The sequence below is a fragment of the Danio rerio genome, chromosome 1 (genome assembly GCF_052040795.2).
Source record: "Danio rerio strain M-AB ecotype USA chromosome 1, GRCz13ab, whole genome shotgun sequence".
NCBI classification, from domain to species: domain Eukaryota; kingdom Metazoa; phylum Chordata; class Actinopteri; order Cypriniformes; family Danionidae; genus Danio; species Danio rerio.
The window spans coordinates 42,593,599-42,610,741 of NC_141021.1; the positions used below are offsets into that span (position 1 = coordinate 42,593,599).

A 17,143-nucleotide genomic window follows, 5' to 3' on the forward strand; every position below is an offset into this window, starting at 1 on the left:
CTTTTTAAGATAAACAATCTCGAGCCATAAACAAAAGCTTTGTTAGAGAGCATGTTTTAAGCACCATGATGTTTACACATTCACATGCACTGCAAATGACATATTATTGGACATAGAATGGTACAGGAGAAAAAAAATTATATTATAAAGTGACATTATGTATATATAAAACTTTTTCATATATGTAAAAAATAAGCAATATCACACAAGTAGCAGTGCAATATGATTGTATATCGGCACTGCCTAATGCTGTGTTCACACCAGACGTGGAAGAATCATCAAGCGCATGTTAAGTAAATGCAAAGGCACGAGCAGTATAGAGTCCCCTTCACTATACTGGGGTGTTAGGACTCACACAGACCGCAGGTTGAGGGCCTACTGCTGGCCTCACATACTGCATAACTCTCTTACAGTAAAATACAATTTATATTACAGTTAAATACTGTGTAATTTACAAAAACCGTTAACATTGTAAATATATCAATAACAACTGAACAATTAGGTTTTGGGTAAACGTATTATTATTTTTATAGCCTTAATTCAGTGAGTTAGGTAGTAATTGGCTTGTTTTGCGATTGATACACAGGTAATCTTCCATGTTTTAAATCTATTGGTTCTTTTTTCTCCATTTCACTTGTTTCTTTGGCTACAGCTGACAAATAAAACAAATAATAAATGAATAAACAAAACATCTCCACTTTACAATCAGCGCTCTAGACCTGCAGACTGATTCGATTCAAGAGTCTCATCAAGGTTACCAACACTAAACATGCTAATTATAGTCTTTCTGGAAATCTGGGTTGACTTTTAAATTGAACATCAAGAGACGGCAGACTTTTTTCAGCACCTGATGTTTCTGCAGTCCACAAAACATCTTTATATCTTATGTGTTTTATGACATGCAATTATGACGATACACCAGCATGGGTTTTCATTTATCCAGGTGTTTGTAAAATGTATCATATTCCTAATTTGTAAGCAAATGGATGTTTGTTGAAGCAATTTCACCAGCCATCCATATGGCTTAATCAATTGTAATACATATTTAGCATCAACTTGTGAACAATTTTAGTGTTTCGTATAAAAGCGAAACTTGCATGACGTTCGTGCTTCAGTCAAATGTTTAGCCGTATAAATCCATTCTCATATAACCCATAAGCAGTTTTGCATAGAAGGCTTTCTCTCAAAAAGATGCATACATAAACACCTGGAATACATGAATAACTATAGCCAGGATGAAGGAGGCAGAAAAAGGAGACGGATGGAGGCTGTGTTTTAGTATCTGTGGCAACATCGTATACTCAGACACTTCAAAGAGCAGGGCTTAATTATTCCAGACCGTTACAACACACTCATCGCCATGATCTCATGCATTTTCATCAGTGTTCAAAGAAAATGATTGAATGGGATGGAATGAGACATCATAGAATAGGCTGGGTGAAAATGAAAGCCATTCAAAAGAGCACCAAAAAAGCAGCTAATTGGACTACACATGCGAATTACTGATGTGTGTGCATATTAGCGTTCTTCTTGGACAAAAATACACACGTGATTAAATATGTGTATTAATGCATCTTTTTTCATTGCTTAACTTGTTTTGACATTTTATGGACTATTTTGGTCAAGTCTTTCATTGCATGTGGTGTTAGTTTGAAAATACAACTTAAAACAAATCTCTATTAATTTTAATTTAGTTTACTATAAAAGTTATATCATTTACTTATTAAATTATATTTTTATACTCTTCAAAAGCTTTAAAATATATGAAAACCTTTACTATAAAATATGAAAATAACCTTTACTGCAACCACTGATATCACACTTCAAAAAGTAGATTTTCTCTGTATTTTGATCTTCAAAATGAAGCCAGTTAATGGTTAAAACAAAAACAAGTATCAACGTTCGGAAACTAAATTCAAACAGAAAATTAATTTATTATAGCCCCCAAACTTGGTGTAAGCATGTTTCATTTTTTTACTTTCGATGAACACCAAACAGACGTTGAAGAATGTTGGAAACCTGTAGACACTGAATTTCATAGAGTCTTTTTTTTTCTTATGGATGCCAATGGCCACAAGTTTCTAACATTCTTCGAAATATCAGATTTTTAGTAAAACTTTAAAGTTTTAGAACTACATGAGGATGATTAAATGGTTCATTTTCATTTTTTGGGTGTACTTTGCCTAATTTTGCTCAGGCTTTCAGAAGACTAAATTTATTCTGTTAGCATCCTACTAAAAATTAGCTTGATATTAGTCTTAGCATTAGCATTGACTAACTTCATATGGCGCAATTGTTTTAGAACACGATTAGGAATAAAAACATTCTTTTAGCATAGATCTCACTAATATATATCTAGACTTTTTATTTAAAGGGACAGTTCATCCCAAAATCAAAATGTAGCCTACTCACTAATGCACAGGTGTCAAACTCAGTTCCAAAAGGGCCGCAGCTCTGCACAGTTTAGTTCCAACCCTAATTAAACACACCTGATCAAACTAATTGAGTCCTTCAGGCTTGTTTGAAACCTACAGGTAAGTGTGTTGGAGCAGGGTTGGAACTAAACTGTGCAGGGCTTCGGCCCTCCAGGAATTGAGTTTGACACCCCTGCTCTAATGGGTTAAATGCAGAGCTAGTGTTTCTTCCCATATCGATAAACTTCCGTTGAACGGTTAATGTTTTTCAATTTTTTACTGTTCCTTTTACAGCATCAGTGCTGTAGTGTAATTAAAATATAATCAGTTAAATAGATTTCAGCATTCATTTAGTTGTTCAAGCATAAAAATAGATAAAAAGCCGTTTTCAGGCAGGCGAGTGTAGCAACTCCATTGAAAATATTGGTGTAAAATACATTTTCATATTTTAAAGACATGGCATGGAAAATGTAATAAAAAGAGCCCTTATTATGTATTTTTGAAAATGATCTTCATGTAGTGTGTAACATATGTAATTGAAGAGTAATATCCAGCTAAGACTTAAATCTAAAAATGCGCCGTGTTTAAAACTATTGACTCATTTTTAAAAGAGTCGACTCATAGTGGTTCAAATGAATCACCGCAGTAACGAGTCTTTAGCTGTGTTGGTGTGACGCCGATACGGAACTCAAGCCCCGCCCATTTGTTGCATGCAGACCTGGGAAAATTGAAACTCCCGGTCCCGCCCACAAAAACTGTAGAAAGAAAAACACTATGGCAGATCCCAATTGAATCATGTCGTTAAGACGCGAGGGAAAGTGTGAGGGAAATTTTATACTTTCCTTACCCAAAGATGAGACTGTGAAGAGTCAGTGGTTGAAGGATATTTTTGTAAAAATACCTCAGCATTATAACCCCAGCCTTGTGCTTGTGTTCCCATCATTTTTCTGCAAGTGCTTCAGCAATCTACACACTTACAACGGGGGATTCATCGGCTGTTTGTTAAAGAAAGGATCAGAAAAGACTATTGATGTATGACACATATTACAAGTGTAAGTGTGATTAAAATTGTTGCCTCCTTGTTATTTCTAGCTTGCAAATGATATATTTAATTGTCTTTTGTTATTTGTAACCGCTTGTACTGTATCTGGTTAACTCTTTATTTTCTCATATTGCGTCTAAAATCCGGTAGAAAACACACCGCGTGCTGCTTTGTTTACGGATTTAAATGCATTTGGAGCTCGAGATCCATTGCCATTTGTCATTGCTATGGCCTATGTCAGCTGTTCCTACACACGTGTGTCGGTCAAGTATCAAAATAGTTCAGCTTTTGCCACTGTTTGGATTTATACTGGATGTGCGTTAAACTGCATTGCTTTACTCCTGGATTGGGCTCACAAATACACTGCACTCGGACTACTTCAAATTTGTTGATAAGCCGTGGAGAGCATCTCTCTCTTATAGCATTGCACAAAGGAGGGGTTTGGGAACAAATGAATCGCTGAATGAAACATATTGGAGTCGTTGGGATAATTAGGTAACAATAAATGCATATTACTAGACAATGAAAGTGTTTTTGCATGCAAATCAGCCTGTTGTTGGAGACCCAAAACCAAAATATGACCTTTTTAATGCATAATAGGGCTAATGTATATTCTGAGGCCCTCTTCATGTCAATCAGATAGTGAAGATCGTTGATTTTTAAAGAAAACACCTTAAATGCATGGATTTTGTAACGTGCATACAGTTCACTGAAAGCGTTTGACCCAGATTACAGAAAAATTAAAAGTCCTTCTGCATATACCGTATTGACTGGTCATAAACCTTTCATTCATTAATTTTCCTTCGGCTTGGTCGATTTGTTCACCAGGGGTTGCCACAGCTGAATGAACCACCAACTTGAACCACCAACATCACCAGTAAGAACAGGTGGAGCAGCCTGGTAAAAGAGGCAGGCAAGATCATCGGTTTTAACCAAACTGGTCCAATGGTGATTTACTATGATTATGTTTTAAAGAGAGCTCAGGGTATCCTATGCACCCCGGATTACCCATTGTACTCTGTATTTCAGCTGCTGCCATCATGACGTCATTTTAGAGTTCCTATTTGCAGGTCAAATAGAAATTATTGGTGGCCATTAAGTCAAATGAGTCCAGGGGGGAGGGAGATGCACCTACATAATGATGTATTGTATGTTGTGTGGTATTATTTTATATAGTGTGTACATGGAACTTTGCCTGTGTTATGGCACCTTGCTGCAATTTTAGTTTGACTAAATGGGATAATAAAGTTGAGTCTGAGTCAACTTATCCTGGATGTTTTACACAGTGGAAGCCCCCCAGCTGCAAAACAGTACTGGAAAACACCCATACACTCATACATTACAGCATATTTTAGTTTATTCAATGTTTATAAACCTGCTTGACTTCATTCTTTCTGATGAACACAAAAGATGTTTTGAAGACAGTGGAAAACCTGTAACCCAGGACTTCCATTGTAAGAAAAACAATACCGATCTTTCTTCAAAATATTTTCGTTTGTGTTTAACAGAATAAAGAATCTCTTATTTAACTTTTAAACAGGTGAATGGTGGGTGAAGATGACAGGATTGTCAGTTTTAGGTGAACTAACCTTATGCCTTTAACTTTTCAAATGCAAAAAAAAATGGATTTAGCGAAAATGTAATAACTACTAAAAATAAATTAGGATTAAAAACATTTTACAAAGGATTACAAAACCTACTCTCACATGACAGGATCCTCGACAGTGGGCCATTTGTGGCCTGTTGTCCGCCAGCGGAGCGCTTTTAGGGCAGGGCTTTCTGAATGAAGCGATGCTGTGAAACTCACTCTTGAGGAAGTCCATTTCTGGGTGAGCGTGTAGAGGAAGGGTTGTTCTCCGAGCTTCAGGCAGCAGTAAAGCGGTAAAATGATCGTCGTCATCGAAGACCAGGTAAGAGCCGTGCTTTAATTCAACAGACTCTCACCTGAAACTTTATTGTCGAAAATTAACCAACAATATCACGCGCTTTGACTGAGGAGGACACGTTTTGCTGAGTAACTCTAGGAGAGAGCCTGCTCGCTGTCATCACGCCAATCTCAAAGAAGTTTACTAAACAATTTAACAGCTTTATGTGATAAATCATACCGTATTAATGGGGCATGAACTTTAATAATAGCTCAATTCAGAATGCGATGAGAAATATTCGAGAGTTAGCCTATCTGCTAACCAGTTTTAACAACAGCTTATAACATTTTTCCTAACGCTTCCTAGCCAGCACTTAAAAACTAAATGTATTAATAATGAAATACCTCATTATACCGCTTCTTATGTTATTCTGACTGCAATATTTCGTTGTGAAATGATGATCCAGCGCATGAGAAACAGTATGCGGCAGCTGCCATGCCGCTTTGTGTTACATAACTTCCTGGTTGTGACCAAGAAAGGAGATTTAAATGTACCGTTTAAACGTGTGCTCATGTATGATCTTTTACTCTCATATTAAAGAAATCACACTTGTGTGTAGTTTTGTTTATTTCGGCCATTCGCGGCCTGATTGAGAGCAAGCGCGCCATCGAGTCACGTGGGTTGGACGCTTCTCAATTTTTTTTGCACAGCCGCATTTGATCATTTGCCGCAGTGAAACAGGAAATATGTTAACCTGGCTTTATGATAACCATAAGCATATCAATATCTAGTTATTTTTTATATTTAGTAAGCCGCCCTGATGTAATTATTTAACCCATGTTCTTAATAAACGGCCTAAATAAATCATTAACAGGCCACTGTCTGTGATGGTTTACCAATGTGGTAAGTTGTGTCTAAGTAAAAAAAAAAGTTTGAGGACATGTGGTATACGTCGGTGTATACATAACATGCACAAAAAGGTATAAAATAGCACGAGATTCGCCAAAAATAATTCTTTAACTTAGTTTTTGTATAAAAGTGTTTTAAAAATAATTATGTATTTTTTTTATAAATGTGGCAGATTATGCAAATATGCAAGATTCATATTCTCTGCTTCCATCAATTAATAAAATTGCTTCAAAACCGAACAATCAGGCCTTGTTCATTACAAAGCAACAGATCTGACTGACTGATCTGGTTCAGCATATGAGTGAAGTGGATTGACCAATATATTTTTTATCTCTCTTCATCATATTCCACAATAGAAAGATTCATTGTTGTTTATTGTCTACACTCTTACTTTGCAAAATTAGATTGGCAATAAATGAAAATCGCATTTAACATTTAAATTCATGCTTGCTATTTCACAGATATGAAACAAAGTGTCTTACATGCACATATATTTAAAAGATATTGCAAAAATGGCAGTTTATTTATTTTTCTATACATTTTATGTATATACAGGGTGCCCACTCTTCTTGAAAGTACTTAAAAGTGCCTGAATTTTCGACATGGATTCAAGGCCTGGAAAGTACTTAAAAACAAATATAGGCCCTTGAAAGTGCTTAAATTAAATCTGAAATGAAATAGTTTATGGATTTATTGTAAAAGCAGAACAAAAAAAAACATAGACATTCATAATATAATATTTAGTAAAAATATTACTAAATATTATGAAATAATACTGTCAAGATAATGCACATTTTACCAGTACTTCAGAAACCACATTTAAATATCATCAGTACTGAATTCAACAAACTTGAATTTGAGAAAATATCTTTTTAGTCCTATCACACGTTAAAGTGAATTTTATATAAAATCATAATGCACACACAGTCTCTGGACTTGCTACATCACAGAAACCAATAATTTAACAATTTCTAAATAAAAAAAAAGATCACTTTCTGGCCATTGGATATTGAGATAGGGATTTTCGAAAGTATATCTTTGTAAACGCTTATTACCATTTGTTTAGTTTCCCTATACAGTTTGATATAGAGCTTGGACCTGGAAGCTATATGGGATATGAAGCAGATATGTTTTATTTGAAAATTAAGTATTTTGAAGAAGTTAACATGTCAGGCTAAATAATTCAAACAAATTATTGACTTCTGCCGTCTTTATTAGTTTCTAAAACACAGATTTCTTTACATGTTAAAACATCTTTAGATATCCATTTAGTTTAAGATACTTTTGTCCTAACAAAAACGAGAATACTGTAAAGCAAAAAATGAGCGGTTTTAAAACTTTGACTTTTCTAAACCACAGTATACCTTGAAAATGGTTATTGTCCCATGCTTAGTCCTTAAAAGTCCTTAAATATGCTGTTCATGAAAGTTCCTTCTGCAAGCCGATTGGACATAGTAAAGTCATTCTGATAGATTGGGAAATGGGTTTTAGAAGAGTTGTAACAAACATACATCTCCTCCTCACCATTTCTGTCTGTTGTGGAAACAGACAGTTGAACCATGGTTAAGTATGTTAGCTACGCCAAATACTTAAGACATAATCTGACAATTTGCTTAAATAAACAGTAAGTACATTTTCAGAGGTCAGTTAAAGATTAGAAGGGCAAACACTTTTTTTTTCTTAATGACATGCACAGATGAATTGTTTACCACAAAACTAGCAATGTGAGCTAATGAAATCATATGGTTTAGATTTTCGTTTTACTTTAGGGGGTCTATAATGGGGTCTATAAAGAATAGCACATTGTGTTACTGGTAACTGAACTCAAATTCAACATTTGTGTTTATCAGGATGGCTTTGACAAAGCTTTGGCTGGGGCAGGTGATAAGCTGGTAGTGGTGGACTTCACAGCCACGTGGTGTGGGCCTTGTCAGAGCATCGCACCTTTTTACAAGGTAACCACTTTTTGTGTTTTCATCAGTAGATATATTGGGGCACTTGAAAGCACTTAATTAATTTCCTTGTTGCATTGTTTCACATCTAGGGTCTGTCTGAAAATCCTGACTATTCTAATGTGGTCTTCCTCAAAGTAGACGTGGACGACGCACAGGTGAGATTTCTATTGTAGTGCTAACAGATTTTCCACAGAGCACATATGCAACTAGTTTCAAAATTTTTGTGCCACTATAAAAATTTATCGGAGGCATTTAAAACAAGAAAAGTGAAAACAGTGTATCCTCGTAAAAATTCCACAAACAAAAAGTACTTTTAAAGGCACAGTTCACCCAATAAGTAGAATATCTGTAAATATTCACTCCTTCTTTACTTGTTTTAAACCTGTTTTAAGTTTCCTTCTTCTTTAAAACATAAAGTTCTTTAAAATAATGTTGGAATATAATGGCCATTGACTTTCATAGCATGTTTTCACCTTACTATTCTTGTCAATGAATACCAGAATTCTTCAAAATATCTTCATTTGTGGTCAAAAGAAGTTCACTAGTTAATGATGACATTTTAATTTATAGGTGAACTATCCATTTAAATGCACAGATGCCTCTCTTAGTTGCAAAAATATTTCATACACTATATAGTGCACTGTTGGACACTTGTTTTTTTTCTCTAAGTGACACAATGAGAAATCTGCTAGCACAATGATTGAATTCCTTTGAACACAAAAATACATTCTAGGCTTTTAAATATTTCCTAAGTTTAATTTAGATATATTTTTAACATCAAATTAAATACCAAATCAAATTTTTGACCAGAATACCATATAATAATAATAGATATATTTTTTTAAATCTGCACAATTCTGGACATTTTAAATTACCTTATTCTTCACACACAAGCGGGCTCAGCTGGTGGAATTTCTTTGGCTCAAGACTTCCGGTCTGATTCACATCCATTGATTTTTAGACATAAAACACATTTCGTTATGCTGCTTTGTTGCAAACTGATATTTTTTTTACTATATTATTCTCCTTTTTTATGCATAGCCATGAACACACTTGTTTGTAGACCAAGTAGTCTGCTGTTTATTATGCCTCATTCACACTAGCAGTAGCTGCCTGTCACTCTGGGTGGTGACCTGCTGCAAACGCAAGTCTGTGTAGGTCTACAGCACGGAGAATACAACCGGCCTCTGAGCGAGCTGAGAGAGGATCACATGAGCTCTACTGGTGCTCCTATTGGCTGTCGCTCAAAGTCGATCTTTATTTGCATATAGTTAAAGGATTCTCAACATTGTCATGTCGCTCGACATGCTCACCTGGTCGCTGTTGCTCGCGTAAACGGAGGTCGCCAGAAGTTGCTCATTCTGTTGAAATAAACGGTCGCTTGTTGTTTTGCTGCTGCGAGTCGCTCATAGTGTGAATGATGCTTCATTCCTAGTCATTTCTCTCGTAAGCAACTAAATTGAAAGTTCTAAAACAATTAGAGTAAGATCAATAAGGATTCCTGATATTTAAAGGATTTTTATTTTTGTACTCTTTCCAGAGAAAAATATACACTTTTACAACCAATCTAAAGCAACATTCCAATATAAACCCTATACATTCGGTTAGTTTTGTAGATCTTAAATGTGTAGTAGATGAAAATTAACAGTCATGTAGTGTTTTTATTTTTAAATATACTTCATTATACATTGTCTGTTATTTGCTCCTGCTTTATTTAATTTTCTGTCAGCAACTGATTAAATATGATTACATCAAATTTGTGTTTGTAATCCTGTACTTTTAATATGGTATAAACTTATGTTTTTAAAATTCAAAAGGTTACCTTACAGTGCTGTTGGAGGACACCAAATATATTTTGTTCATAGATTCAGGCTGGTACGAAGCCTTTCAGACTGAAACTGCTTTACCCAGAGCAAATTCAATAAGACCGTCTCACAGTAATTGAATATCTGGCAACCGGTCAGACCTCCACTCACTGCAGAGGAGGAAGAGCTTTGTCTTTCATGCATCTATTGTTCATTTTCTGCAACCATGGCTTAAGCCTAAATCCCTTTTGGTAAAAGAAATATTAGCACTCATTACCTAACAGTTACGTTTTGTTAGATGGCTTTTGTAACCTTGGCAAATACTTTTGTGTAGTCATACCAGCCATTGCCTGTGTAATACAATAGGAGACCGTGCAGGGATGTACTAGTTAAGAAATAAAAATGGTTGCATCGGCAAAAACATTTAGCATGTCCTGAAAAAAAAAAATGCCTTTAACTCACATTTACACCACAAGAGGGCAGTAGAGTAAATGTCAAATTCCATCATGCATGCTTTTCTGTTGAAGACAAAACAAGATTTTATGAAGAATGTTGGGGTAAAAGCAGCCATTGACAACCATAGAAGGATCAAAAATACTATAGAATAGGATCAGAGATTATTAACGGAATATAGACAAAGTGTTCATAATTGTTCCATAAACTCCAGACACCATCTTATCTAATTGAAAAACCTATGAAGATTGCATTACTCAAAAACAAAGCTTTCAAAAATATTTCACAAGCGTCTCTCCAAAATGTGATGAATGCAAAATATCTGATGCATCACTGCTCCATAGACATTTTTTGCTATTTCTGCACAGAATTTTGTTAATCTGCGGATATATGCAGAATGATTTTATGGGTTTCATAACTAAAACTTAATATATGAAATAAAAAGTAGTACCATTTTAACTTTTATTTAATGTTAACAATGCTAATTTAATTAGAGTCACTTTATTTGGCAAACAAAGCAAGTCTCATATAACATATCTACTAAAAACATATGACTTTACAAACTGTATTGTGAATAAATCATATGAATACTTTAATATTAATCAATAATACTGTAATTAATCTAAAAACTGAATTATTAATTTACAAGTAAATAAACAGAGTCAATGATGGACTAAAAACTGCAGATTTCTGCGTACATATTCCATGTGGGCCTAGTTTGCCTAATGTTCTAGCTTACAGGACATTTGCTACAAAATTTTTTGTCTTTTCTAAAAATCACAGAGCAAATTATCGAACAAGATGAATTTTTTATTGTGTTTAGGGTTTCAAACCACGAGCTTTGATTATCCAAGTCTCAGCAACAAATAGTTTCCTATGGCCTTTTAACAGGCAAAAAAACTTCTAATGTCCTGGAAATCTCATCCCTCTTTCAAGTTATGGCTATGTGAACTCACAAAGACACTCCGTTTTGAAAGAATACGGTAACATTTACAGAAAAAAGCTTCATATTTATTGTCATATTGTATATTCTCATAATAAAAAATAATATGAAGCTTTCTGCTGAAAATCTTCCTTGAACTATGAAAATCTTCTGAACTATGACTTTAAGAGATATTGAAGTGGTGATGTTCTGTGTTTTATAGGATGTAGCGCAGTCGTGCGAGATCAAATGTATGCCAACATTCCACTTCTACAAGAACGGGAAGAAGGTTTGTGCTGCTGTTTTTCCTGTATAATACTTTGAGTTGAACTATTAATAGTCACATATCATTATTTCAAAGTCCAAAATGTCTTTTTATGATATAGTGTTTAATTCGATTCCTGTTATTGTTTGGATGATTGAATCTGTTGTTTTTCTGTTGTAGCTCGATGATTTCTCTGGGTCCAACCAGACTAAGCTGGAAGAGATGGTGAAACAACACAAAAACTGAGTCGGATATTACAAGTGTTTCCTGTGTAGCCCAATCTCCAGTTTTCGTAACAATAACTCCATAAATCTGTTATTTGTTAATGAACTTTCATTTTACAGCCGTTGTTGCAGGTCCGAATCTGCCTTACACAGTCTGTTATCCATTTTCATTCTAAATAATTACCTCTGTATGTTCCTGTGTGTTCATACATAATGTCTTTTTTTCCCAAGACCAATAAACACAATTATAAGAAAATAATGTGATGGAGAATGTTTTTCTTTTAAGGTAATCTTGCCGGTTAGCTCGGTCTAAAGTACAGTAATAGCAGTGTTATGCATAAATTGCTGAAAAAAATTTGATGCAAATTTTGTAGCATGTTTTGTCATTACCACATGTTTATTTTAATTTAAGAAGTATTCTTGCATGCTAATTGACAGGTAATGCAGAAACATTTTATGTTTTAGGGCTTAAACTCAAGTGTGTGCGTGTGTGTGTGTGTGTGTGTGTGTGTGTGTGTGTGTATATATATGCATGCCATTTATACGGTTGAAGTCAGAATTATTAGCCCCCCCTTGAATTTTTTTATCTTTTTTTTAAATATTGAAGTAAGTCTTATTTGTTTTATTTAGGCTACAATAAAAGCAATTTTTATTTTGTCAAAAAAACATTCTAAGGTCAAAATTATTAGCCTGTTATAAGCTATATATTTTTCGATGGTCTGCAGAAAAAAAACATCATTGTACAATAACTTACCTAATTATCCTAACCTGCCTAGTTAACCTGATTAACCTAGGTTAGCCTTTAAAGTGACATTTAAGCTGTATAGAAGTGTCTTGAAAAATATCCAGTAAAACATTATTTACTGTCATTATGGTGAAGATCAATTAAATATGTTATCAGAAATAAAACTTAAGTGATCAAATTGAAAAAATAAACAAATAAAAATAAATTTTATTTTATAAATATCTTTTTTTTTTTTTTTACAGCTTAATAGTTTTATTTCTGAGGATTATTCCATTACTATTAAAGTAATTAGACTGACTTATGATTGTATTTTTAACCCACAATTTTATTTTGTGGGAATTTAAGTTTAAATAATCTAGTTTCAAATAAGCAATGATTTTTATCTAACAGAAAAGTTATATTATTTGGTTGTTAATTAGCTTATTTAATTCAAAGCTAGCTATGGTGTGACATCGAAACCTCTTGCTTCCTGAGCATGGTCTAAGCCGAAGTGATGCAAATGCTATGGGCAGGGTCTTGGCGACTGTGCTTTTGTCTTTGGGTGATACTTTCAAGCTGGTCAGGGCAGGTGAAACCTCAGGACACTAAAACAAGATCCTAAACTAAACTAGTGATGCCCATTTTTCTATGTCTCCACCTAGCCACCTTTCAGATTTGTGAAAAACTTGCAGACTTATAAGACTCCTATAGGCTCTTGCAGACCTGTGGACTTCTTGAAGAAACTGCAGACCAACCAGCACGTCTCAATAAAGGAATTTGGCTTGTTTCAAGTCTCCTGGATTGGGTTCTCATTCATTTTTTTCCAACAATTTAAACAGATAAATCTGTATAATTATTGTATAATCTGGGTACTTTTTACACCTCTAGGTTTGTTTTTATCAATTTGCAGTTTAACAACACCTAATAGCAGAATATATGATAATTTTATTAGAATGTTTTTGAATGATTTTACTGTAAAAAGCAGAATATCAACACATTTTTGGTCTGTAATATATTTCGTGTGTGTATATAGTATGTTACCATTATATTAAGGCAATAATCCATGTGAAGCCATGATTAACAGTAAATATGAGAGGGGTCTGGATGAAGACCTGATGCAGTGCAATCTTGGCTGCATCCAGTTTTTAATCCGAACACCTAAACCTACCCCTCACAGTGACATCACTAGCTCCATTGAGTTGAGTCCATTGAGTGCATTGTGCTAATGACATCACCCCTTAGCTGTTTACCCATGGCTCTAAAGGTTGTTACTTTAAATACAAATGTTTAATTTATGAAAACACTTCTCAACAAAAACAGCTTAAATAAATCTAAAATCTGCAGTGCTATAAAGCCTAGTTTGTTATCGGTCAAAGGTTTAGGTTCAGTTTTTTTTTCATGAAGGAGGCATTTATTAAATGTAAAAAAAAAGGTTAAGTATTTGTAAAACTTTTAAATAACTGCTTTCTTATCGTGTCTTTTCAAGTAAAATTATTGCTTCAGTCAGTAATGCTATTATTACTAATAGTAATATTAATAGTAATCATAATAATATTAGAGTAATCTTGTGAATCATCATGTGACTTTAAAGACTATAGTATTTAGGCTGAAAATTTAGCTTTAAAATCACTGGAATAAATGATTCAACTACTTTTGAAAATATATTTATAGTGCAATGACATTTCACAATTTTACAATTTGTACTGTATTTTAGATTAAATAAATGCCTTCTTGGTGAGCAGGATAAGATTATCTTAAGACATTAAACAGCCCTACTGACCCCAAACTTTTGACCGGTATAGCTATTGACGAAAGAGAAAGTCAGTTTGTTTTAAAAACAAAGACACATTATGATAGTAGATGACGGATGTAAAATGATGTAAAACCTACCTTAAAAGCTAATTGTTTTATTGCTTACAGAAAAACACACAAACATACGCAAAACAAGATCTTTTTGTGACTACACATGCTGGAGCATTTCAAATTCACAACCCAGTTCCCGAAGAAAAATGTTACAGTAAGCAGGAACTGCAGGGTCACATATCAAACAACATGGATAAACAGAGCAGTTTCAAGTCATTTTAATATGAAACAGCAACCCTGGCGATTATGGTAATAGTTTAAAATTATTTTAAAACATTTTTAGGACGCAACTCAAACTTACACGAAAGGACATTTACTCCCATTATAAAGTTGTGAACCGCCATGGTTGTAGTAACCGTGTTTCTCCTCTTGGGGTCACTTTAGCATTCGGGATCATTTATGCCGATGAATTCCTCCTCACACATCAACAATTTTCTGAAAAACTATGCCTTTTATCACAGAACAAGCCGAAAAGAATATGCAGTAAAGGGAACGTTGGGTGGATGGACATGCCTTGATGCCAGATATCAGAGGAAAAGGGCAAGACTAGTTCAAACTCCTACAAAACAACAGTGACCACTACTCGCAAGCTCTGCAGAGGTGAACGCCAAACACTATACAAGATTTCCAAAGAGGATGGAACTTAATCATTTAAGGTTTAGATGTCGTGAAAGTTAAAAAAAAAAAAAAAAAGTTCAACTATTTGTCTGCTTGCACCAATATTGCCGGTGTGTCATCTTTTACTGCTGTGCTAGTCCTAAAGGCGAAACCATTTTTGAAAAACACAATTTTGCATATTAATGGGTATGTGTGTGGGTGGGTGGGTGTGGTAATGGGGAAAAGGTACTACTTTGCATATTTCCTAAAGCAGTTTTTGCTTCAACCCTGTTCCTGGAGTTATAGCAGTTCATATTTCGGATGTCTCTCTTATCTGGTTGATTTTCAGTTTTAGAGTCTCTTCTAATGTTCTGAAGCTTCATTTATAAAATGTTGCATAGAAACCTTCTTAAATATACACTCACCAGCCACTTTGTTAGGTACACATTACTAGTACTAGTAATTGGACAATTGGCTTCTAAGCTTTTCCATGGCCAGGTGTGTGTTATTCCGTCATTATGACATTTACAACGAGCAAATAAAAGGTCCAGAGTTAATTTCAAGTTTGCTATTTGCATTTGGAATTTGTTTGGAATCTGTTAACTGTAAACTTTTAAGATGAGAACCAGAGCTGTCACTATCAGTCAAGCCATCAATAGGCTGAAAAAAAAACATCAGAGAGATAGCAAACACATTAGGTATGGCCAAAACAACTGTTTGGAACATTCTTAAAAAGAAGGAACGCACCAGTGATCACGGCAACACCAAAAGACCAGGAAAACCACAGCAACAACTACTGTGGTGGACAACTGAAGAGTTCTTTCCCTGATTAAGAAAACACCCTTCACAAAAGTTGGCTGGATTAAAAACACTCTCCAGGAGGTAGGTGTATGTGTGTCAAAGTCAGCAATCAAGCGAAGACTTTACCAGAGTAAATACAGAGGGTTCACCACAAGAAGTAAATCATTGGTGAACCTCAAAAACAGTAAGGTCAGATTAGAGTTCAAAAAAAGCCTTTACAGTGAGAAGAGAGAAGGAAAGAAAGGGCTTATGATCCTAAGCAGTGAAGCATGGTGGTAGTAGTGATATGGCATGGGCATGTATGGCTGCCAATGGAATAGGTTCTCTTGTAATTATTGATGATGTGATTGCTTAAACAAGCAGCATATTAATCCATATTAATATACTCATTTTAATCCAAACACTTCAGAACTCACTGGACGGCGCTTCACAGTGCAGATAACCCAAAGCATACAGCAAAAGAAATCAAAGAGTTTTTGAAAGGAATGATGTGGAATGTTATGCAATGGCCAAGTCCATCACCTGAGCTGAATCCGATTGAATATGCATTTCACTTGCTAAAGACAAAACTGAAGGGAAAATTCCCCAAGAGCAAACAGGATCTGAAGACAGTTGCAGTAGAGGCCTGGCAGAGAGCACCACCAGTAATGAAACGCAGCATCTGGTGATGTCTTTGCGTTCCAGACTTCAGGCTGTAATTGGCTGCAGCGGATTTACAACCAAGTATTAAAAAGTGAACATTTGAGTTATGATTATTATTCTGTCCAATTTCTTTTGGTCCCTTAACAAGTGGGAGGCACATATACAAGCTGTGGTAATTCCTACACTGTTCAACTGATTTGTAAATACCCTCAAATTAAAGCTGATAGTCTGCAGTTAAAGCAAATCTCATTTGTTTTATTTTAAATTCATTGTGTTGGAACCAAAAATTTTAGAATGGTGTCAATGTCCAAACATTTATGGACCCAACAGTATTTAAGTTGTATTCCAACTTTGTTAGGGTTTGCCATACATTTAAACAAACTAAGGGCTAACTTATGATATTCCTGTGCACAAATATTGTCCAGGATCAATAACTGTAACTTCAAGAGTTCACACTTTGCCTATGATTTATTATGAAGCGTATTTGACATGCTGTCGTGGGAGCGAGCCCTGAGCTCATAAGATCCTCAAGCCTGGGGCTTCCTCCTGTTTGCAGGGAGAGAGGAGAGTTTGAGCTTAGGAAGTTCTCAAGATCTCCCCTGCTGTTTATGGCTAATGATGAATTAGGAATTGCTATGGAGAAAAACTGCTGGCTAAGAGCT

General features: G+C 34.8%; 1 protein-coding gene across 1 annotated transcript; it reads left to right on the forward strand.

The window, feature by feature from the left end:
* The first annotated feature begins 5,247 nt into the window (after positions 1 to 5,247).
* txna (thioredoxin a) lies at positions 5,248 to 12,110 on the forward strand. Its single transcript, NM_200023.1, is given in 5 exon segments — positions 5,248 to 5,366; positions 8,081 to 8,185; positions 8,275 to 8,340; positions 11,589 to 11,654; positions 11,811 to 12,110. Coding segments are annotated over 5 exon segments (327 nt in total). The 5' UTR covers positions 5,248 to 5,342; the 3' UTR covers positions 11,877 to 12,110.
* The last annotated feature ends 5,033 nt before the right edge of the window (positions 12,111 to 17,143 follow it).